General features: G+C 30.8%; 1 protein-coding gene across 1 annotated transcript in view; it reads right to left on the bottom strand.

The window, feature by feature from the left end:
• Positions 1–26,600, bottom strand: part of LOC143197346 (lachesin) — a 411,049-nt gene that overhangs the window by 84,988 nt on the left and 299,461 nt on the right. Inside the window, exons 6-7 of the mRNA XM_076405732.1 lie at positions 15,491–15,665; positions 11,457–11,566 (exon numbers count right to left, since the gene is read on the bottom strand). Coding sequence (XP_076261847.1) covers positions 11,457–11,566; positions 15,491–15,665 — 285 coding nt within the window. The remainder of the gene's footprint in view (positions 1–11,456; positions 11,567–15,490; positions 15,666–26,600) is intronic.

Raw genomic sequence — 26,600 nt, forward strand, 5'->3', positions numbered from 1 at the left:
ACTGTTGCTATAGTCGCGGGTTCGAATCCTGCTGGGAAATGATTGTAAATTTATGTTTTTGATTGCTTATACATATCCGTCTCGCTTATACTACCGTTGGAAAATATAAGCACATTTGAAAATAACTGCTCCAACTAATTATCTACGTCCTTTCCCCTCTCACAATTTATACAGGAAAGAGTTCGAACATCTTCGTTTAACGTATCACGAATTTAACAAAAAAGTCGAACTTTACATTTTTTTTTAAAACAGTAATTACTATTTTAATAATTACTATTTTCAGTCGCTAGTTTTTTGACTATCGACTGTTTTGCGACTATCCACTGTTTAGATTTTTTCAGTCGATAGTTCCGAACGTTAAAAAAAAACTAATTAGCTGAAATTTCTGTAGATGAACTACAATGTAATATGCACATTACATATAAAACAATAAAACTGGTAGCTCATAAACCCGTTGAAATTAAAACATTCATATATATATATATATATATATATATATATATATATATATATATATATATATATATATATATATATATATATATATATATATATATATGCCGAAATTTTGTCTTCAGACCTAAATTTCATCCATCATGTTATATTGTTAAAGTGCACGAATTATAAATTTCCTCAGAATTCAAGATAATGATTTACAACGCAACAAGACAGCATTTACAGGAAATTTGAATTTTCCTGTTAATTTAGAACAAGGATATACTTAAGTCATCGTATAGTGTTGAAAAATTGTGTTTAACATATTTAAACCTCATGAACAATCAACTGAATTTAATACTTTGTTATATAGGTACAAAAGCCTCAAATTGATTTTACAGCATATAAAATTTGAAAACTGATTTAATTTTAATTAGGATATCACTATATAGTTTAACATAAAATATTTCAAGTATAAAAAATAAAAGTTTAGGATTTTTTGAAATATATGATATCCAGTAAGAATAGGTTCGGTAAATGCTATTGATTCTATACTTTCCACATGGATAGTTTCAATGCTAGCCGTTCTTTTATGTCTATTGTAGTTGTTCATGTCGTATTTTAGATTCAAGCTCCACTATAGTTTGTCGTTGTCGACCTTTTAAGAACTTAAAATTGTACACATGCTTAGGAAATCGTTTATTGGATAATAACAATTTCTAATAAAACTATTATCAGGTATTGTTCGGAAAATACGTAAATATAAGAGTTTTATTGAAAATCGCTGATACTTAAAAGAAATTCTTAATATACAATTATTAATAAAATCAAACACTCAATATAGTTTTAGTAGTTATCTATGGTTTATTTTGAAATATACTAAATATTTAAGAGTTATATCTTTTTATAGTTTAAATGTTTGTACGACCGAATGTCTCCTGGGATGATCTTCTAAGTTGGTCACTAACCGCAGGGGGTTTATCTGGACTGGACCTACAGTTTAAAGTGGGCACCGAACCACAGTCCTCGGCATTAAGCCTACCGACTTGCGAGTGACCAACTTAGAAATAATCCCTGGATACTGGCGTCACTGGGATCATTTTCCTTGTCGGATTTTGTACCTTTGCCTAAGGACAATGGCAAATGTTAAACAATAACATACATACATTTACGACCATGCCCCAGCAGGATTCAAACTCGCGACTCTCGCAACAGTTAACAGCCTGAAACTCTACTTAAATCTAAGGATTATATCTAAGAATATTGTCTCTGAGTAAAATGGTGAAGGTTGCGTTGATTTGAAAGCGTGTCTACTTTTTATATTCAATCAATAATCTTTTTTTTCAGTATAGGTAGAATTATTGCTTTCTTCATAGCTGATGGTATACTCTCCGATATAGAAATTTAGATAATTAAATTTCTGGAATGTTAATTGCTGGCTGAATTGCTAAACCCTGGGTCACGAATATAGAGCTGCATGAAGAATCACAAGTTTGTAGTGTTCATCGTGTTACTTTACGAAGGTACCAAGTTCAATCTCCAAAGTGTTTCAAAACATTTCGAAACATTTTTTGAGCTACCAGTTTTATTGTTTTATACGTAATGTGCATATTACATTGTAGTTCTATAGAAATTTCAGCTAATTAATTTTTTTTAACGTTGAGAACTATCGACTGAAAAAAATCTAAATAGTGGATAGTCGCAAAACAGTTGATAGTCAAAAAACTAGTGACTGAAAATAGTAATTATTAAAATAGTAATTACTGTTTCCAAACAAATGCAGGGTTCGGCTGTTTTGTTAAATTCGTGATGTGTTAAACGAAGATGTTCGAACGCTTTCCTGTATAAATTGTGAGAGGGGAAAGGACGGAGATAATTAGTTGGAGCAGTTAATTTTATATGTGCTTATATTTTCCAAAGGTAGTATAAGCGAGACGGATATGTACATATTCTTTCACGTACTAACAATTTTTTTATGGAATGGGATAATACCCCACAAATATTGAATTGTATTTTAATATGTTAATTGCTATTTTCAAATAATATACTATAATAAATATAGACAATACAACAGAACATGACATAATAGCGATTGAACCAGTCACTGGTAAAAAGTAATAAAATCAGTCTAACCAAAAATAGCAGTCGGTAGTAAAAAGTAATCAATTACTAAACAGTCGGTAGTTCCCAACACTAATTTTCTTAAATGTTTTTTACCAACTAAGGTTTATCTGGACCAGAATTACTACATAACATAGGTTCAGAACAACGGTTCTTAACATTAAGCCTCAGACTGGCTAGTGACAAACTTACTCTGATACCTCCCAGAATACATCCTCTCTTACCCACTGGACTGGGGGATAATTTTCCTTGTTGAATTTTGCACTATTTGATGGACAATCAAAATTATAAGCAATTAAAAACATAAATTTACAATCATTTCCCAGCAGGATTCGAACCCGAGACTATAGTAACAGTAGGTGGGCCGTACCGTAATTATATATAATTCAACTGGATATTTAATTAATATTTTCTTTTTGTCAAAGACTACTTACTAAATAATTAACAAAACCAGATGCATGAGTTTAAATTTCACATGTTTACTCATTATACTGTTGCTTATTGATAAAAATATAAAGTTTTTTATGTGCGTCTTTCATTCCAAACCGTTTTTTAGATTAGCAAGGTGTTTTTTAATTTGAGATAAATATATGATAAACGTATAGTTAACCAATACTAACACTTTCATATGAAGTATTCCACTATGCAAGAATTAGTCTTTACCCACTTAACTTTATTGAGCTTAAATTTTATACACTTTACTCCTACATAAACACCAATTCTCAACAAAACAAGCTAAATAAAATATATCCCCCGTTAATGCCATGGAACACTAAGGCCAATAAAACCAGACCTGCCGTAAAAATTATAATTACTTAATAAGATGTAACTTCGCAAGCATTTGGACTGAAGATTAACATACGCATATTTTAACAAAGCTTAAAGTATTTATAGCCTTAATACCGGTGTAAGCCTATAAATGGCAAATTTAAGTTACTACCTAAAGATCAATTTCAACAACTTCAGCATTATTATTTATAATAGCAGGGTTTCTCGAAATTATTAAATATTATGTAGTGTATATAGTATAAAAAGTTTAGTTGTATTAATAGTGTGAACTGCTATTACTTAATTATTATTAATTTATATTTTGTTGAGCCAAAGTCAAGTGTGAGTAAAAAGATCAAACTTTTATCATTATAACAATTAAAATTATCGTTATTAAATAATCGTTATGGAAAAACCAATTCAGTTTTTTTTCACGATTTTTAACGCGAAATAATTCAAATTAATTTCCAATTTCTAACGCTAATTAATTATATATGTGCTATTTTAATCGACAATCTTTTGCCACCTCTATGGTATAAAGGTAATTCTGTAATTGTAGAACTAGGGGTGGCTGATACTTCTGGGAGAAAAACTGAATCAATTGATTTTCACAAGCTTCTTCCATAGCCAACTTTGACCTACTAGGAGAAATTAACGCTTTCCACTCCTAATTCAATAAACTTGCGCATATTTGTGTGATGTATGACAGATTTAGTACCCAGAAATTACATTATAATTCTAAGTCTAATAATGATTTTAGTCATTATATTGTTACTGCAGTAAATTAATTAGTATTTTTAAAGGTGGAAACATCGAAAGTGCATCGATTAAGCAATTGATTAGTTTGAAAAATAAATTAAAATTTCTTTTATTCTTTTATATAAACCTTGCAAAATTCTTAACAATTTTCAAGCCATTTGATTGCCTTTTTTTGAAATTGTTCTTACATAAATATATTCTAAAGGAATTTATATATAAACAAATAAAAAATGGAAAGAGACTTGGCGGTTATCATGTAACATAATTCAAACTATAACTAACTAACTATAAGGTAACTTTAACTTAACTTAAAATTATCCGTTTCTATACGTTCTTCGAAAAAAGCGTATATAAAATACTTCTCTGTGAAAATGAAATGTGTAAAAAGGTCGATTCATTGAATTTCGTGAACATTTAATATAGATGTTATGTCAATAATGGAGGTGAATAATTAAATCGGTTTATTCAAGTAAAAACAAATATTATGCGGGCCATATTTTTTTGCAATTGTCTGGCTTTCGTATTAAGTGATTAATCGATACCTGTCATGATAATTAAGCCTGTTAATTAATTCAACACTTTTGCCTGCGATTAATGAATAGACAGTTTTGAGAATAAAAAGTCATCGATGTTATAATAAGCATATAGTCTATTCAAAATTATTTTGTACACACGTCATCTAGATTTGCGACATCAAAACGATGCAATGTTACCGCATCAACTCTGAGTTTTAGTTCAGTTTGGCTTTGACATACAACAAAATCCTCATCTGAGTAAAATAATTGAACAAAAATGTTATCAAATATAATTTGTTTTAACATTATAGTACATCTAAAAAGTAGAATTCATTATATAGCCATAACAGTTTATAGGTTAAAGTTATAACCTCTTAGCACTATTGCTTTCAAAAATTTTGCATACGTCTGAAAACCGGACGACTTTGACAGGCTCATTCGTTTACGTGTTCGAACTAATCAGACTGCATTGTGTCTCTTTTTAACTAAAAAATGAGAAGGGAAGTATTATCTGATTCTAAAACAAATTTACAAGTTGCGGAAGGCAATACACTAAACATCTTGACGACGTATATACAAAAAACTTTGAACATACTATATATACGATTCCTGTTTCCACTTAGTAGTACAGAACAAGAGTTGGTTGGTATGTTAGTCATTACTATGGGCATATTTATGACCATTATTCACTATCATCAAGTTTATCTAGACTTCGGAGTGCTATGACTCATATTTGGTACAACATACCTGTATATTAATTTCATACACCACTTAGCAAATATTTAGTAAATGTATAGATTTCTCAGTAATAACCTTTTATTTCTCTCATTCTGTTGCATTTACTGATATCAATTTTTGTCTGAAACTGTGAATCCATTTATCAATTAGCTTTACTCTACCTGGCTACTGTCTTTTACATGTTCTACCCTACTTTAGCTAGATAGATCTGTTTTCAAGGATTGTAATATCTGCTATGCTATTCTTGTTGCCAACAAATATGTAAGAAGACCTTCGCACAATTAAAAAATTGGCTTTATCTTGGACGTAGAAATGTGGTCGGAGTATCTCACAATTTTTCCACTTTAAGCTTTCGTAGTAAATCCACTTTTCGTCTCAGTAACTATGCGATGCAAAATCCCATATCTATTCTGAAGTTAAAGCATTAACTAATATGTGAAAAACGTCGTTTAACATCTTTAGCTTTTAATACATACAGTTTCTAATGTTCTTATTTTTGAGATATTTACAGACTGTTAATCAATGGGAAATTGTTTGTTGAGTAATCTCAGTAAGTATCTAGGTACATGGAATCACAGACATTATTGAAAAACTCTACGAATTAGCTATATTCTGGACGTAGTGCAAGCCTTCCATAAAGTTTGGTTAAAGAACTCAGGTATAAATTCCATAAAACCTTACCGAAGCTATACGTTGACATGTGCTGATAACACTACGAATCTTGCTAGTGAAGACAATAGCGAAGAAGCAACCAGAAAACTGAAACCCGCAAGTAATAATATAAATAAGTGGAATAAAAGTCAACGAGAGTTAAACAGCGCATATTGAATTCACCTCTAACCTAACTGTTTCTATACCAATACATGTGAATAATACTATTATATACTTTTACAGCATATATACAGTAATTAAATTAAGTTCCTTGGACTAATCTTGACGAAAAACTTCGTTGGAACTAATATACCAAAATAAAATAAAAGTAATCGAATTAAAATAAAAAAAGGTATTGGTTATTTGCAAGAAAATTTAATGAATGGATAATATTATAATTTGCTGTTGTATAATTAAATAACAGATCAATTGAAAGTCTTCGGTCTGCCACAGTAAATCACATTTTTTTGCCCAAATTAGTTTTTTTTATTCAACATAATACCCTTCAAGGGTGATACACTGATTATAGCGACCCTCCAACTTTTCGATACCATTTTTGTAATACGATTTATCCTTTGCCTCAAAATAGTCCTCAGTTTCGGCTATCACCTCTTCATTGGACGAAAATTTCCCCCTATCGAGCATTCTTTTGATATCTAAGGAAATAGTCGCTGAGTCCAGATCTAGAGAATACGGTGGATGAGGAAACAATTCGAAGCTCATTTTATGGATTTTCGCCAACGTTTTCACTGCCTTGTGACACGGCGCATTGTCTTGTTGAAGTGGCACTTTCCATTTCTTCAAATGCGACTGTTTTCGGTGCTTTTGTACTTCAAACGGTCCATTAACGCTATATAATAATCGCTGTTGATGGTGCTTCGTTTTTCAAGGTAGTCAATGAAAATTATTCTATGCGCATCCCAAAATACAGACGCTATAAAATTGCCAGTTGACTGTTGCCTTTTCCCACGCTTTGGAGCGGGTTCATGGAGTACAGTCCATTCGGATAACTGTCGATTGGACTTCGGAGTTAAAATATGGAGCCATGTTTCATCCATTGTCACATATCGATGCAAACACACGGGTTTATTACGCTTGAACACTGCTCCGAATCATCAACTCGTCGTTGTTATTGGTCAAAAGTAAGTTCGCGCGATCCCACTTTGCACCGAGCTTTCTCATACTCAAATATTCGTGAATGATATGATGTACACGGTCAGTTGATATCCTTAGAGTATCTGTATAGAGTATTTCAGTCAATTTCAATTTACGGTCATTCAAAATCATTTTGTGGATTTTTTAAATGTTTGCGTCGGTGATAATTTCTTTTGAGCGTCCACGGCGTTCACTCTCTTCGAAGCTCATTTCACCACGTCTAAACTTAGCATATCGATTCTTGATGGTTGATTCTCCTGGAGCAGTGTCCAGAAACTCGGCATTAAGCCACCACATTTATCAACACGCAGAATTCCTTTTTATCGATTTGTTTATCATCAATCAATCAATCAATCAATGAATCAAAGCATTAATTCTTATCTCTTGAACCTGCGGGTAAGCCCACTATTGTTGAAAATCTTTCTTGATTTTTTTTTGCAAACCTTTTCATTTCTGCACTGCCCGTTAATATAAATCGTTATAATAACGGTTTATTGTGGAGTGTTAAGCCTGATTGTCTTCAATCTCATATATAGTTCTGCTTGTTTCTTTTTAACATACTAATAATTTATAGTGATAATATTTCAGATAATTCTGATATAGAATCGATTTAATTTAATCTAGTTTTTTTAACTGATTTCGCATGAAATTTTATATACATATTGTTATTATGCTATAAGCATAGATAGAATATTAGTTAGTAACAACATTAGTAAGCTGATCGAGTTCGAGAAGCGAGAACTCTTGTCAATTCACTGTCTATGAGCATTTGAACTTATTGTTGCCTAAGTTTCGAAGACGTACAAAGGAATGACATCTAAGAACTTAATTTCGTGATTGTTATATTGTCTTTAATAACATTAAATGAACGAATGCTACTGTTCCTTATTAATTATTGTATGTCATGTGTCCATATAATGTGCCCCGTTTTGTTGGTTTATATTATATAGCGTTTTTGAAATACATTTCTTAATTAACAATATTAGTTCATACAAAGGTAAATAATTTTATAAAATAAAGTGAAACTAAACTTGAAAATTTGAAATAAAGTTTTCTACCAATAATACCAAAACTCAGTTTTTCCGTATTTATTAAATAATATATTCTGGTTATTTTATTAATTTCCTTTTTTTTATTTGATTATTCTTAACATAAGGGTGGAATAATAGAGCGGCATTAAAATCATTTATATCTTTACTGTAATAATATTAAGTAAAAGCTATTACTAAATAGGTTTAATTTGTTTGTATGCATTTTGAAATCATTCATGTTGAATGAATCATATATATCAATTTCCATAATGCTAGTAGATCTATATTAGGTTATTCGTATTGAATTAGATTAATTGAAAAGGAAAAATTGGGCAAATATAAGTTAATTAACGTAATAAGCATAAAATGAATTAAATGGGATATGCCAACATTTCTCGTTTAATTCTTTGATATTGGTTATTGATGGAACATTCGTATATCAATAAGATGGTGATTATTATTATTATATACTATAGATAATTTTAAACAAGTTTTGAAGTAAAATTGATATTTTTAACGAAAAATATTATATATTTCTTATGAAAACAGAATTGTTGAATTTAAGGCAAGCTAATAATATAGAAACTGTAAGAAGGAAGCTAGGTTATAGGTCTCTCTAATTACACATTATACTAATGCAAATGTTATATTATATAACACCAATTTTAGTATTTTCGAAATGAAATAATAATTTTACAAGAGGCTGTAAGAAATCTTGAAAATCATGATCTGTGGAAGCCTATAGATGATGATATTCATGTCAGGTGAGATAATATTCATGTCAGGTCAAAATAATGTGTAATTATCAATGTTCACACAATAAGTAAATTGTTTAATTTTATCGACTATGTTTGACATTACAGATTTATTATGTATATCATTATAGATATATAACATATGGAGGCCAGATGTTTGGTAATTTTATTTTGCGTAATTTTACAATACGACATTATTAAAAATAATTTCAGTTATAATTAATTTTTACTGATTCTATTATATACATATTTTTATCATAGGGACATTGATATTATGACGTTAAATTTTATATCGTCTATCCAAAGTAGTTTTGTACATACGTCATCAAGATGTTTCATGTATTGCCTGCTGCAATTAGTAAATTCGTTTTAGATAATATTTTCCTTCTAATTTTATTCTAGTTAGAATGAGGCATAGTGCTGTCTGATAAGTTTAAATATGTAACCGAACTAGCCTGCCAAATTCGCCCGATTGTCAAATGTTTACAACATTCGTCAAAATATTAGTGATAAGGGGTTATAAACTGGCAAACGTTATTTTAGTGCTTTACTTTTTTTGATAAATTTCAACTCGCTGTTTATTATTATTCTGATTGAAATCTCCGAAACCAGATAGAACAGATTGCGTCTCTAATTAGTTACTTTGAACAGGAACGAGATAATGGAGGCCACCTCTTGCCAGTAAAATTCATTAGAGAGTTAAGCATTTTTACTGTTAAATATTAATTTGCTGCTATTTTTATTGAACATATTTTTGAACGTGTTGCAGCTGCACTGAATATTAGTATTGACACGCGCACTGAAATATCTAAAAAAATTGAAAATATATTCTTGAACTCATCATACGATGCGGGTGATGAATCAAGATCAGCTTGAGTAAATATATGAAATGTATAAAAACGGTGAGTAGTTTTTCAATATAAACATAATTTAATATAATTATTTCAAAGGAAACTGTTAGTTTGAAAAGCATCATACAAAAATACTATAATAAAATAAAATAAAAATAAATAAATAATAATAAAAAAATAATAAAAAATATAAAAAAATAATAAAATAAAATACTATAATTTAATAAAAGCAAAATATTATAATGGAACTTCCGAATATTGCTTTTAAAAGAATATAATTTTTAAAAGCATATAATAAAATGAAGGAACATTATTATTTTAATTTATGTATTTAGATGAGATATGGATATTATGGAATGGGACCAATATACCCAATGGTCACAACAAAAGTTGATGGAAAAAGATAAACGCTGGAATAACAATTGATTTGGTTTTATTAGTCATAACATTTATTAATAATAAATGTTAGATGTATTAGAAATTAACAGCTTAGTTATTCACTTGAGTGAAACTTTCTGAATATAATGCCAATTACTAAGAGAGGATGATGAGAGTGGAGACAAGTAAAGGTGAGTATATAATTAATATATGATAACTGTAGGAAATGTTATTATACAGTGCAAAAGATTTATGTGCAGAGATATGTGTGTAATTGTTCAGAATTTACTTGAGTATTTCGTTAAAATGTATTAGGGGAGAAAGAATAGTTGCTGTCATGCAGTTATTAAATATAGTTTTATCAATAAATATGTATACAGGTATTAACAGAATAAATGAAGAAGCACAGTGATATCAAAATGTCTTGGAAGCATGTACAAGGAAACACTCTACCAAATGATAAAAGAACTGAGCGTAAATGGTAAATATGCTCTCTAATGTTCTCAGTTGTTGTTTAGGTGGATTGGGTCTCCAGGGGATGCCACTATAAATACGCCTAGAACGCTCACTCATAGGTGGTATGGAAAAAAGTTCAATGTAAATCTAATCAAACACAACCCTAACCTACAAACTATTATAACTGTGTACTTACTTGTAGTTTTAAGCCCTTCGATAATATTTGCACTAGATCTACTATAATGTTAAAATAAATTATATTTGATAACAGTATTTTTGTCTAATTGATTTATTTAGATTAGAATTTTGTTGTATGTCGTATAACATTGCGACGTTTTGACATGCCAAATTTAGATGACGTATGTACAAAACTTCTTTGAATAGACTATATATTGATTTTGTTATATAATACTATATACTTGTAATTGATTTGTTTATTTTAAGGTTTGCTAATTATAACTGGTGGTAATCGATTTTCAGAAAAAAATATTTATTAAAATATTGATTACTACAATTTTTGTCGGATATCTTTTAACACTTAACTGTGATGATGAATACGCAATAACCGGCTTTTATAGTGCTACAGAATATGAGTGAAAGTGAATTTAATATATACCTTTTTTTGTAGATATTGGGACGTATTTCGTACTAAACAAACAATATTTATCGATATCAGTTTATCGTCAAATTTATGATACAGTTTTCCGAGTTTATTGATGGATATTGAATTTTTATGACGGTTAATAAGTGGACAGTCGTCTAAGAAAGAAAAAAAGTTACGGAAAAAAAAGAGGACAAAAACTGCTAAGTAAATTTCTTGTTTGTAAAAGGAATTTTATTTACCGTAAAGTCTGATGGAGCCTTCTGTTTCCCCAAGAGAATTCTTCGAGATGCACCGATAGTTGCCGAAGTCAGTTACCTGGAGGTTTCGAACAGTCAATTTCATGTGTGCCCTGGAACAAAATTTAGGAATTATTAATGGAGGAAAATTGGATTTTTCCTTGGCAAATACACACAGTATGCTTTCTCTATATATACGTATATACTTCAATTGGTTTGGGATGATCTTTTGAACCAATTCACATTTATTTTTTCTGATGCTACGCGACAAAACTTTTATTTAAACAAAATTTAACACTTATACACTGTGTGTCCATTTTTTCGAGTAATACCAGCCAGTGATGCAGAATTTCTTTAAACACAATATTGTAAAATCACCATTTTCACATAGCAGAAGAGGCTATAATTTTATGACAACGATGAAGCAATATTGGCGCAACAAAAAAAAACGAAAGATTATTTTAATGCTAATTTGAAATAAATACTTATATTGCAATATAAATCTTTAGAGAAGTTTTTTTTTTAATTAATTATATCTTACATTAGATATGCTTAGTATAGTCTTAATTTACAAATTAGTTTATTACTACTGTTCTGTTGTACATGGATTAATACACAAGCAAGACGAGTACGGGATTAATACATCATCTAAAGTTAAAAATACACTTATACACTAAACAAGTTCGTGTGGTTTGGTTCGCTTCAATCTTCTGATTTCCCGCGTATTACCCAGTAGCTATATTGCTATCATGTTGCTGTGATTTAGCAACCTTATTTCATGTTTTAAGGAGAAATCTTGGATCACCTTGTGTATCCATTTGATTACGAGATCATCCTGTAGCTCTTCGGTGGTTACGTCAAGATAAGCATTGCTAATTAATCGTAGAACTTTGTTTTGGGGGCGGTGGATTACTAGTTGGTTTGATGCTTTAGTGGAACCAGATATATCCAAATTGACGTTATGATTGACTGATAAACCAATCTCTTTAATTGTAGGTCAAGTTGAGAGTATCTTTCATCTAACCAGTACAGTTGCTTGACTTTGAGTCCAATTTGCTCTGCTTTTTGTCTAACATGATGTTTACAATTTAACCTACCATCGAGATATATTTCGAGGTATTTAGCTGATTCTGCTTGAGGAATCGAGCATCCGTCAAGTGATATAATTAGGCTTTTGTTATTTCGTCGCAACTCAAATTTAACATGGAGAGATTTGGAGCTATTAAGGTATTTTTTCCAGTCTCAAATCCATTTGTAGATCTTGTTGATTGCTGCTTGTACTTTTTTTACAGCCTTACAGTAAATGTTCCAAGTACTGTTTCTATTGTTGTAGGGATTTCAGCAGTATATAGCAGATATAGGAGTTGATCCAAGACACTATCCTGTGGAACTCCAGCCGAAATAGGTTTAGGTGGTGAGAATGCCCCTTCGTGTGAGACTAAATTTTCTTTCGAAAAAATATTACACCAGCAGTCGACATAAATTTTGCGGTAGAAATTTGCTCATTTTGTAGATTGATCCCGAAATGCCATACTCAGTCAAAAGCTTGTAAGACATTCGGGAATATTGTAGGGCAGTATTTGTTTTCTTCGAATGCCTTTTCAACAACCGCTATCACACTATTCACTTTTTGGATTGTCGAGTGGTGATTCCGAAATCCAAACTGGAAATGTGGTATTTTTATAAATGGTTTAATAAGTTGTAAACAGCAGTTTCTTAAATAGCAGTTTTTACAACAAACAGAAGTGGTTATTAGTTTAGACTTAGCTTCCAATTTGTTATACATAGAATGCCTGCATGTTGATGTAATACGCGATGTTGAATTATGTTAATTAATAATTAAAATAACTGTTTTTGGATCTGCGAAAAATTAAAGGAAATGGGTATGACGAAAAAATTAATCTGGATCAAAAGCTAATAATATAACATAATATTGTTAAAGTTGGTTGAAAAATTTTAAAATTTGTTTGCCCACAATTCAATCAACATAAACAGAATTAATTTAATAATAAGTTTAATAGGTCGTTGCTTATTATTGTAATGATCTCTCAAAACGGTGAAACGGCTTCAAGTTTTCCAAAATAAGCTCCTCAGGAGAATCTTAAACGCTCCATGGTTTGTCAGAAATAATCAAATTCATAGCGAAACTGATACTCCAGAAATCAAACAAATCATATCGCAATCATGCCACAAACAACAACTCAGCTCAAGTTCTCCTGAAAACGCGCTTGTTCGCGAGCTTGTCGACATGCTGGGAGCTTAGCACCGCATCATCGCTAACCTCCCCCCTTTCCAGGCTGAAACGACCTCATCCGCCGCTGTAGTCATAACTTTTGCCCCCATACGACAGTATCCAGTCGCGTGTTAACTCAAGTTCGCGAATCAATAGAATCGCCAGGTCCTCGTACCCAATAACGGCTGCCCGATCAGCGGGTGCCATATCCCCAAATTTAATGCAATAACAGTAGCGATCCACAGGGTTCAACTGTGAGGCGGTTTCGGTTTAGTGTATTGGTAAGCTCAGAGGCAGTCCCACATAACCCGATCCAACTTGTCACCATAGGGCAAGTCTCCGCGACCAGGTATTCTAAGCCCTCTTTGGCCCCAGTGGTATTAGAACCCGTGACCTTCCGGATATTGAGTCGTACCAAGTGTCGAGCACACCTTTAGTCGAAGAAAATCTATGGTCCGATATTTGTGATTTGAACTTATGGTAACCGCTAGGTCTAGTTTCAATTAAGACAACCTATAGTAGTCAATATAAATGAATTAACAAAATAATATTGTACAATTCTAATTTATAAATCCAAATAAAAAATTCATTCCTTTCAAACATATTTGATATGACTAAAATGAGAAAAAGCTCATATTTTGGATTGAAATATTGCTAATTTTTTATCGCTCTTTTACTAATCACTACAGAATGAAGGTCTTTTCATTGTATGATGATGGAAACGGTCCATAATTTTCTACGTTGCCGGCCCAAGGCGATTTGTCCAATACGAATGTCCTCCAGCGGGGTTCGAATTGACAATATTTCTGTAATTGCTTACGATATAACTGCGATATAGAGCAAAATTGAATAGCCGTCAGTACATTTTAAGATTTTCATTTATTGACAAAATTTACTGTAAAAAATATGATTACAAATGTAAAATATATGATAAAAGAATAAAAACTATGGGTTTATCTGGACTGGGACTAAAGTTTAACGTGGGCTCCGAACCACGGTATTCAACATTAAGCCTACCGGCATCATCTGGAAATCATTCCAGAAGACATCCGGTCTTACTCAGCGTGGTTACTGGCGTGACTGGGATCATTTTCCTTGTCGGATTTTACACTCTTGCCTAGAACATTCACAAATTTTAAACAATCACAAACATAAATTTACGACAATGCCCCAGCAGGATTCGAACCCGCGGCTATCGCAATAGTAGGAGGATCGTTCCATCGCCTTTACCACTGCGCCACCAAGCCGGCATTTAGCTATGTTTATTGGAGATATTGTAAGTAAATGAAACATAAATTCGCAAATAAAGAAATGTGTTATATATCTCATAGATTTATACCATCAACTCTATAACCGATTATCATATAATAAAAATTTAAACGATTTATTTTCACACTGAATTATCTCCATGTCTGCGTTCATTTTTTTTCAAAAATCTTTCTACATTTGATATAATTTTATGATTTTCATTTTCTTAGTGTGATTCCAATATTTAGAATACATGTATGGAATTTGTTTATTACTTGTCACAAAATCACTATATCAGTTAATTATGTTTAGACTCCTTAATCCTCGAATCACTTATTTTGTGTAAATGATGTAAAAACCTAAAATGCAATATTATCATCGTTCTTTTAAACTAAAAAATATCTTAAATCTATAATATATCTTATCTATGATATATCTTAAAGAAATCTAAAAATGTAGTTAAATATAAATTATTCATAGAGCCTTAACATTTTTACTGAATAGTTATAATAAAATATAATTTCAATAATTGCAAAAATTACAATAATTCACTTACATGTAACTATTTTCAGTAAGATCGGCTCCATATTTCTTTGTCGGTAAAAGCATTACATTATCTCGTACCCAATAACTGATGGCCTTGGGATGAGCTTCAGTGTGACAGTCCAAAGTCACGTCCGTTCCTGCTGGAGCACCAACTAATTGATTGGGAACCCAAATCATTGGCGGAACTGCGACAATAAAGTATATTAGCTTGTTATATTTAGCGTTATAGTGACGGAATTATAAATCGAGAATATTAAAATAATTTAGAGATACATTTGGGTAATAGAATTTTCTAGAGAATTATCGACAATATTCCGGATAGAAAGAAAACGATTTTTGAAATGACCTAGTAAAGGACGTTCTCTAGAAATGTATGAAAATTATTTAAATTTTTAATGAAAAATCTTTAATGGATTTTGGATTAACGTTAAAAAAGAATTTATATTTTTGATATATATTTTCATAATGGATTATAAACTATTTTAAATAAATATATATAAGGTGAAATTACAAACACATTATATATATATACATATATATATATATATATATATATATATATATATATATATATATATATATATATATATTCTGAAATACACTATATTCTGAAATATACTATATACTAAATATTCAATATGCATAAAAAATAAAGAATCCTTCTAATAATACAAGTAGTCTAAAATAATATTGTTTCTTAAAATGTGGTAAGAAATAAATTTGTAATAATAATATTTATTTTTTGTGTTTTATATATACCAAATGAGATATATTTAGACATTTACTTGCTCTAAGGTGGTAATATAAGTAATTTATTTTATATGAGTTCATTTAAAAACAACATTATTTATAGGGTTTTATTTTTTGTTGTTTTGAATACATCAGTGCACCTCAGTTGACTTAAGTAATTCATAATATTCGTTAGCATTTGGAATGGAAGTCGTCCATCTTTTAAATATTCTGAATTGTTTCAATATCCAGTTTGTTTTCAGACAAAAGAAGAAAAAAAAATCAAACATTTGGAATATATTTCATGTTCACGCCAAAGCTGAACCTTATATCAAATAAACGAATATGAAATTAAATCACTATATCATTGATAGCATTTTTTCATTGATTTTTATATTATTGAGAAGCTGGCGAGTAAGTGGTATCGAGATAAAAAAAAATGAGGACATATGTGGTGCAATTTTAATTCTCTACTCTACTTCCGAGTTCAATCCATATATCGTGCCTATTTATTTTTCATGGACGTTTCTTAAACAAATGGACTAGCCTTAGAATATCTGTTACGAAACATTCGTTCGATATACGCCCAATAATAAAATATCATGGATAGGACGTAAACCTTATTGATAATATTCTCTATAGAATACCTATACTAAAATCATTTGCATCTTTTTTGCATTGCATCAACAAATTTAAATGAAATAAAATTAACACAGTTTTTAACACTGTGATAGAATAATATATTAATCTTGATAACATATATTTCGGAAGAAAATTTACAAAAAGTTAACAATTTATATTAGTTTATGAGGCCCAGATTCTCTGATTTTGTCACTATAATAACTGAGTTTGAAATCTTCTGGCACATATATTACTATTTATTTATAAGAAAATGTATAAATTTTTACCTGGAGCTTATCTGGTTTGTTATTATGTTTAGCTGTGGATTGAACCAATCGATTACTAACATAAAATGAATGTCCTGTTATATATTTTATGAACAATTTCCCCACAGTTAAACAAAAAACTAAATAACTATTGGACATCTCAGTTAAAGATTAATTTAAAATTAAATTTTCTTATCTAATACAGTTTTTTGAGCTTTTATTCATAAGGTACTAAAAATAAATTAATGGCATAAAACTTGTTGACACAATGACGTTCTTTGAAATGTTTATTAAATCAAGGTCACATTGTGAAAGGATTGTAGGTGAAAAAAAGAAGTGGTTTCAAATACACTTCTAGTCTACAACATTTGTGGGAAAATTGACTTGTTCTGCTTATTTCGAAAAAAAGCTATTGTCTGATATTACAAGTTTGTGATAAACATGACAAAGCAGCGATATTAAATATTTGAATGCTCTGGCTATGTTGAGGTTTTCTTGTTCTGTTTAATAAAAATTATGTTATTTTCTTTTATTTTGTTTAAAGGTATAATATATTAGACCATTTAACTGTTTTTGTAATATTTGTGACATGGGAAAATAATTATGACTTAAAATATTGCATTGTATCGAATGTAAAGTGAAGCTAGGTCAATATAAGAACGGCACCGAGCATGTCCCATCGGCTCGTTGTCGAGTGTTCTGGATAATGGAGGTTCGGGTACCGGGGCTGGACGAATCGTATCAGGACTTAAACCTGGTAGAGAACCCCTTGTGGACCCCTATCACCATAAACTTCAAGAAGACATGGTATTTTCAAACATTCCTTAAGAGTCCGTAAGGCACGAGTTCTATCGTCGCGAGAAGGTCCTAGCTAGTTCCTTATTAGCCACCACCAAGATCCTCAGGGATGAGCTTCAGCGATAAAACACGATGTATAAAGAATCTCAATTTGTTAAAGATTTGAACTGACACAAATAACATAATTTTACTAGAGATTTGGATATCAGAATTAAAAGAATAAAACAATTGCAGAATTAGTCAAAGAACATGAATTAAAAAACAGTCAAGAGGGTCAAGATTGAATCAGAATTATGAAGAAAGAAATGGTATCAAGAGTGGAAGTCATAAATGAAGATTAATAGAATTATTTTTGGTCGTGTGTATGATTATCAGTTGGGGCCCATGACGGAATGAATATTATCCAAAACCAGACAGACGATTTAGTAAGTCATTTCTATTAATTCACAATTTTTTTCGCCATTGCGTATCGATTTAACATATTTAATTGTATTTATTTTTATATTACTCATTTATATAAACAAACTCGTCCTTGTGCGTTAATTTACGCAAAAAGAGAGAAATTAAATTGTATTTCATTTTCAACATTGTTCTCTTCTCTTAACAGGTCAATATCGAAATACAGATGATGTGAAATAGGAACTAAAATATATAAAATAAATTATCAATAATTTTCAATGTTGTCAGAACTAGTTATTTACAAGAGGTATTTTTCAATTAATATAACTTTGAGGATATCTTATGGCTGAATTTGAATGGAACAAACTTAACAAAAATATTTTTAACAAAAAAATCGAACCGCCTTCAAAAAATATATAAGGAACAAAAAAAAACGTTTTAAAATAAAATATCTACGTAATAATCGTTGTAATAACCAAACAAAAGTAAACAAAACCCGTATTTGACCCATCTACTATGTGTATTTTATATTCTACTATATAGACACAATTTAGCTTAATATCTACCTAAACCTATTTATCTATTTACAATATTATTTTAACTATTACCAACTGATATGTTTGAAGTCGATACAAGCAACAAATTAGATTTGTTCTGTTCGTAATTAAATTTTTTTTATATGTCACAAAATTACATTATTATTTTTGTATTGTTTGGGCTCGGCACCGATTTTATTAATTAATTTTTAGTTAGTTCCTTATTTGTTTTTTGCAGTCGGTTCCATTTTTTTGTTAAAAATATTTTATTTAAATTTTTTTAGTGTTAGATATTTACTAAATAAATTATGCAGTTATTTTATTAGGTATTACAATGGGTGGGCCAAATAAAGGTGTAGCCCGTAAAGCGTGAAAAAGTAGGAATTAAGAAAAACTGGTTGAAAATAGGGAACGCTTCAGACCCCGGGGATCAGCTACATAGTATAGATCATTTGAGAAATGTTCTAACCAAACTAGAACAACAACAAAAAGTTGCTGCCCACGCCGGAAATCGAACCCGCGAACTCCGCGTGTGAGCTGAACGCTCTAACTACTACATCATAGAGGCAGTTGGCTGTAATATTTCTACGGTTTCTCTTCTCATATAATATGGTTAGTATTTAAAAAGCAAACTGAAAAACACAAACCGGTCTTCCGTTGCATCAGTTCTGCAATAACATTATATACAAATATCTGATTATTTCAGATAAAAAAATATGTGAAATATTTGTATGTGCCTTTGAAATTTGAGAGTTTCCCTCGATCACCTTCACCCCAACAGATCCTGACTAGGACCACTTCGGTAGTGCATATATATATATATATATATATATATATATATATATATATATATATATATATATATATATATATATATATATATATATGTATATATATATATTCTTATCGCTGCTATATATTCTTCACCGTTTATCGGTGGTTTAGTAAATTCTGTTGTGGTCGTAGTTCGCTGTCCGACGAATTTCGTGAAGGTTGTCCAAAATCGATGATGTGTGGGAAATGATTAAGCAAGATCATCATGTCACGTATTGTGGGACTGAGGCATCGCTAAGCATTAGTTCCACCAGCATATATGCGATTTTATATCAACTCTTAGCTGTGTGACACTTATGTTCTCGTTGGATTCCACACAACTTGAGAATCGCTCAAAAATAGGCTCGTGTCGATTGGTGCAAAGAAATGCTTAAGAAATGCAATCGCGGTGCTTTGAAAGACGTTTAGAAAATCGTGACAGGTGACAAATCATGGATATATTCGTATAAGCCCGAAAGTAAGCAGCAGTCGACTGTATGGGCGTTCCAAGATGAATCAAATCCAACAAAAGTTGGTCGCGCACGAAGCTCTTCAACAAAAATGGTGTGCTGTTTCTTCGGGAAAACTGCTCATATTGCAACAGTGTCTTTAGAAGATCTTAGAACAGTAAATTCTGATTGGTACACAACCATATGTTTGCCAGAAATGTTCGGTGACGCAAGGAAAACAAACAAGAGACGCCGGATTGTTCTTCATCATGACAATGCGAGCTCTCACACATAGGCTCAAACAAGGGACTATTTGAGCACTCAAAACATCGAATTGTTGGGTCATCCGCCATACAGCCTTGATTTGGCACCCAATGACTACTTTTTGTGCCCATCCGTGAAGAATAAACTGCGTGGTCAACAATTTTCATCGCCCGGAGGAGCTATTGAAGGGTTCAAAAATCATGTTTTGAAGATACCTCATTCTGAATGGAATAAATGCTTTGAAAATTCGTATAAGCGTATGGAAAAGTTTATGGACCATCGTGGCGAGTTACCTAATCCTTTTTTGAAGTCGGATAAAAATGTAGCCATATATAGACAATGTAACTTTTTGATTACAAAATCATAACGAAATAAAACGTTGACCAGTCGTAAAATGTGTGAAAAACACAATAAAAACAAAAATAATTTCTGTCCCGTATCTATATCGAGACAGGTATAAGTTAGTATCTCCGTAAGCACATATGTTTTGAGATCTAACACGTAAAAGTCGTGGCCAATTTTCTATGGTCAGTCAATTTATCTGAAGAGCGTTCATAAAATAAGAAGTACCCACGATCTATGTGTTTAAATTTGATGGTGAATTAAAATCGCACCAACGCTATATGTGCCCATTTTTTTTATCGACGCTCCAACATGCTCACAACTCGCTCAATAATTCAACAAGCAGCGGCTGAAGATAAAGTAGCAGAACATCGGGCGTTTTCTTGCCAAAAAATATGATCACTGTTTTAAAGAACATAAATTTTCCTTAATTCTCCACTTTATATTATTAGAAATTAACAATTTATTCTTTTCGAAAGTTTAATATCGGTTTTCCGTCGATATATTGTCGTGTCGTCGCTTTTATTACTTTTACTTTTAGTTAAATGTTTTCTAAAACTTTTCCATTTCAATCATTTAAATTCCCTTAATACTTTACCTGATTTTAAATAGTTAAAAGGATTTTAATTTGAAACTGATTTTAAAATATTATTTGTTATATATCATATTTATATATGGAAAAATTGTTCCTTATCTCTAAAATTGTTATTTCTAAAAGTTTATTTCTGTTTGATATTTTTTAAATTCTTCTTATTATATTTTTTAATATATGTTGTTTTTGAGTTTACTGTTGATATATAATAGGTTTAGAAACTTTTTGCCGATATAGATTAGAATTAAAAATATTTTTAACAAAAAAAACTTAACCGACTGCAAAACAATAAATAAGGAACTCACTAAAAATTTACAAAATTATGGAACTTTTAACTTTTTTAATGGATTTTTTGGACAAAAAAAAAGTTTTAATATATCAATATAGTATGTACATAATAGTCGTTGCAATAACTAAATAAAAGTAAACAAAAAACTTATTTAATCTATCTACTTCACGTATTTTATATTCTACTATATACACACATAATTTAGCTTAATACCTACCTAAACCTATTTATCTATTTACAATATTATTTTAACTACTACCAACTGATCATTTTGAAGTCAGTGCAGAGCAACAAATTGGATTTGTTTTGTGCGTATTTTAATTTTGTGTATATGTCACTAAATTATATTATTATTTATGTATAGTTTAGTGTTGGGCATTTTATTATTCTCGAACGTTTTTGGTTCTTCGGATTGTTCTTTTTCATTGACATCAAAATCACAATATTTGAATAGTTAGTACCGAAAGTGAGGATTGCGATGTAATGGAGCAACATCGCCATAAGTTTATGAAATGTTTAGACGTGGTTTGGTTTGGAAGAAAACTTCTTCAAATTAAGCAAAAATGGTAATAAATGTCGAAAATGCAATTTCGAACGTTCTATGAATAGTGTCTGTATACAATGAAAAATATAATATTGCACAAAAAATTATTATTTTATGTAGAGAAATACTAAAACCATCAAACCAAAATTTTCGGTGTTGTTGTTTAACTGTTGTTGGATTTGGAAACGCTGAATGATAGCAATTGCTAGTAGTACCTCTTAGATGGTTTCTCTAGGATCAAATATGCTTGAATATTGATTTATACAGCAATTTCTTATTATTTACATAAACATGTATATATCACTAGTTCATTGGGTTTAATACGCCAAATTTTCAACCACAATTATATTTTATTAAGGTGTAGTTGGAAGCTATTATCGAATATTCGTAAGATTCTAAAATCGTAAGCCGTGTCGTCTGCGTATGTTGTCATAGCAGTGATTTCTGTTGATCAGAAGAAGAATACAGTAGATACAGTATATGATTCAGTAGACTGCCGTGAAGATTCCTGAATTGTATTAGTTCAGTGTGTTAATCGTGTTTTATAATATATTGTCTATAAATAAGGAGTGTATCTGTACTCTGTATGGCACATTTTATTAAAAGCCTGAGATAACAGGTCAATAGAAAAATTATTCCATGTGCATCCCACAATACAGAAGCCATAACCTTGCCAGCCGGCTGTTGCGTTTTTCCCACGCTTTGGAGCGGGTTCATCATCTGTCGATTGGACTTCGGAGTGAAATGATGGTTGAAGAAGAATGAAGAATGAAGTTTCATCTATTGTCACATATCGACGCAAAAACTCGAGTTTATTACGCTTTAGCATCTTCAAACACTGCTCCGAATTATCAACTCTTCGTTGTTTTTGGTCAAAAATGAGCTCGCGCGGTACCCACTTTGTAGAGAGCTCTTCCATACCCAAATATTCGTGCATGATATGCATATCTTTTAGTCTTTAGGTTCTTATTTATTTGTTATATCAGTCTATGTTTTTCTTCTATAGTTTTATGCTTATTACGAAACCTAAATTGTTAATATACGATATAACAATATTTCTATATTTAATTACTGTGTTCAGCCTCTTGACGAATAGTGTACTCAAATACTTTGGTGATTATAGGTAATAAAGTTATAGGCCGGTAGGTGGTAAACTCATCTTTTTCTTTGGGGGGGGGGGGGGTTAGCGGCTTGAATATCATAATGGTTTCAGTTAATTTGCAAATGCTAGAGAAGTAATTCATTCGTAATATTGCATTAAATATAATTGTTATTCATTTTTTCTGAGCATTTTTACAGATTTTTTTCCAATTATTAGATGATATCTAGTAAAATGTTTTTTTGACAAATTTGAAAGTCTCCTTTTACCAACTATGGGTTTATCTGGACTGTTTAATGTGGACTCCGAACCACGGTCCTCGCATTTAGCCTACCGGCTGGCGAGTGACTAACTTAGAAATTATTCCAGAAGACATCCGGTCTTACCCAGCCTGGTTACTGGCGTGACTGGGATCATTTTCCTCCTCGGATTTTGCACTCTTGTCTAGGACAATCACAAACATAAATTTACGACCATGCTCCAGCAGGATTTGAACCCGCGGCTATCGTAACAGTAGGAGGACCGTCCTGTTGCCTTTACTACTGCGCCACTAAGCCGGCTATCTAGGATATTAAAAATATTCGTATAAAGTGCTGAAATGCTTTTCAAAATTTATATATCAATTCAGTTAGATTTTTAAAAAAATATCGTAAAAATAAGTACAATTTTGTGAAAAGACATTTTAAAAATGAAAAAACCAGATAGAAATCATTTTGTAGTGAGTGGATAAAGAAAGGAACGATTCCTGTTGCTCTTAAGGTAACAACATCAAAAAGGAGGCAATTTATTATACGTTATTTGCCGCATATTTCCGTAAGGGAAAATGTATATTTTCCAGCCTCTATCGTACGGTGGGTCTGTACAGTAAACGTCATCTTGGATGCGTTACATTTTGTGACGTCTTATGGCAATTCATTCCTCAGTGGGCTGTGTTTATATCCCATATCTGTCACCCGAATAGAATTTTTTTAGTGTCAGCGATGTGGCGTGGGAATTTTCCGCTTTTTAAGGAATTGTTTCATAAAAGGGGTTACTTTTACGATAGCCCCGCCTTTGATGTTTCCATTTTTATCCATAATTAAATAATAAACATTTATTTGATAACTTTTCGTGAATATGTTTTCATATCTATTAAATAATTAATTAGTATATAAATTAATGGGATAATTAACCATAAATATGTTATGTAAAAGTTAATTTTGTTTGTTCTCTTTACGTCCCTAAACCATTGATTCAATTGTGATGGAACTATGGTGGGTTATTCTGTATGTGATTGCAAAGCTTTATAGTCCAAAAGTCTATGACATTTTTAAAACTTATTTAATTATTACATTGTTACTAGTAGTTTCAGTCTAACCTACGACTTGTCGTTATGATAACTTAAATCTAGATATATAACTAGAAGGACCCATCGGAAAAAGGAAACACGGTGAAGTTATTACAGTCGATAATCATAAACAACAGTTATTGGCATTAAATCGTGTATTAAAACAACAAAGCCCTGAACATTTAAAAAGACATGGCAATATAGTTTTCCTAAAACATTAAATATGGTTACAGAATATTGAACTACACATTGATTGAAGTAAAATCAAGTTGAAGTTGATCAAGTCAAGATTGAAGTAAAAAAGTGTAGTTTAATGTATGTATATCCTGTTAAAAAGCACCGGACTAAAAGAACTCGAAAATAAAATAAGTCAACCAGAGCCATATTAGGCGAAACAAATGGTTGTTCGATGCTGGAAAACGCTGATCGATGCTGTTTGTTGATATTTTCGATACAAATATTCACCTTGGAAGATTGTAGTGCCAAATGAAATGTATGCGATCACCATTTTCTTGACCAGAACCAAACAAATCGTCCACAACTTCCCTTTTGTATAAGCTTAGTGTATACGTTAATAAAAACACTAAAGTTTCTGCAGCATTTTCAATGATCCAGCACACGAAATTTCACTTGCAAAGACAAATTCTTTGTTCGATGTTTATATCCATTATAAAAAATCCACTTGAAATTAACTGTGAATAGAAAATTTTGTATTAGATTTTAGATTGATTAGTATAATCAATGAATCGTTAATTAATTTATTATTACTTCTTATTTGTATTATGATGAACACATAAGTGTATTTGCCAAATTAATTACGTGAAGCATTGGTAATTAACCAAGGAGTTTTGTTTATATATTATATAATATAATTATAAACATATTCGATCAATTAATATTAGAAGCCGAAAAAGCCAAATATGGTGATATTTATATACTGATAAATCAGTCTATTTAATTTTCGGTCTATCCCTTATAGTGGTTTAATTTTGAGTCCAATCTGCTTAGTTTTTTTTTGAGGTTGAGGATTCTACTTTAGGAATTGGGCGTCCCTCAAAAGATATAATTAGATCTCTATCATTTTCGCCGAAATGCAGTATATGCAAAATAATAAATGATTTTAAACTGAATCTCAGCATGAATAGTTCTATCAAATTTGTGACCAAAAAAAAAACTTTGAGAAACCATTTAAGTGGGTCTTTTAAATGATTATGATATTTAAAGTGTATCCTTTTTTTCTAGAAATGTAAATCCGATATTAAAAAGGAATTATCTATATAACTTAAAGTATATCAGTTATGATGTTCTTTATTTTGAAAATTTTCGGATAACCAGGGCATTTTACATCAATTGATATTAAAAAGTGACATGAATATAGTTATAGAAAAGTCGATATGTAATCGTCCTCTAATATCAATACCTCAAAATTAATTTAAAATCATATACTGATTAATATTTTACATAATAAAATAACAGTGTATATCCTTAAAACTTAAAAAGCGTAAATAAAATTAAAATAATATTTTCGGTGGAATTTTAAATATTCGGCTTGGTGGCGCAGTGGTAAAGGCAATGGGATGGTCCTCCTACTGTTGCGATAGCCCCGGGTTCGAATCCTGCTGGGGCATGGTTGTAAATTTTTGTTTGTGATTGTTTAATAATTTGTGAATGTTCTAGGCAAGAGTGTAAAATCTGACAAGGAAAATAATCCCAGTCACGCCAGTTACCAGGCTGGGTAAGACCGGATGTCTTCTGGGATGATTTCTAAACATGGTCACTCGCCAGTCGGTGGGCTTAATGCTGAGGACCGAGGTTCGGAGCCCACGTTAAACTATAGTCCCAGTTCAGATAAACCCATAGAATTTCAAATATACCAAATATACCTACTATTAGATTTACTATTTTATTTTGATATTAAAATCCAAATTGAAATAAAATGTATTAGTCATTTTTGAAAATTTATAGCATGATAATTATTAAAAATAATACATTGAATATTAATTATATAGTTGAATTAAAATAGAAATATTAAAGTAGAATATTGATATTGTT

The sequence above is a fragment of the Rhynchophorus ferrugineus genome, unplaced genomic scaffold, assembly GCF_030347505.1.
Source record: "Rhynchophorus ferrugineus isolate W39M unplaced genomic scaffold, kcgeb_rfMv2 rfM5, whole genome shotgun sequence".
NCBI lineage: Eukaryota > Metazoa > Arthropoda > Insecta > Coleoptera > Curculionidae > Rhynchophorus > Rhynchophorus ferrugineus.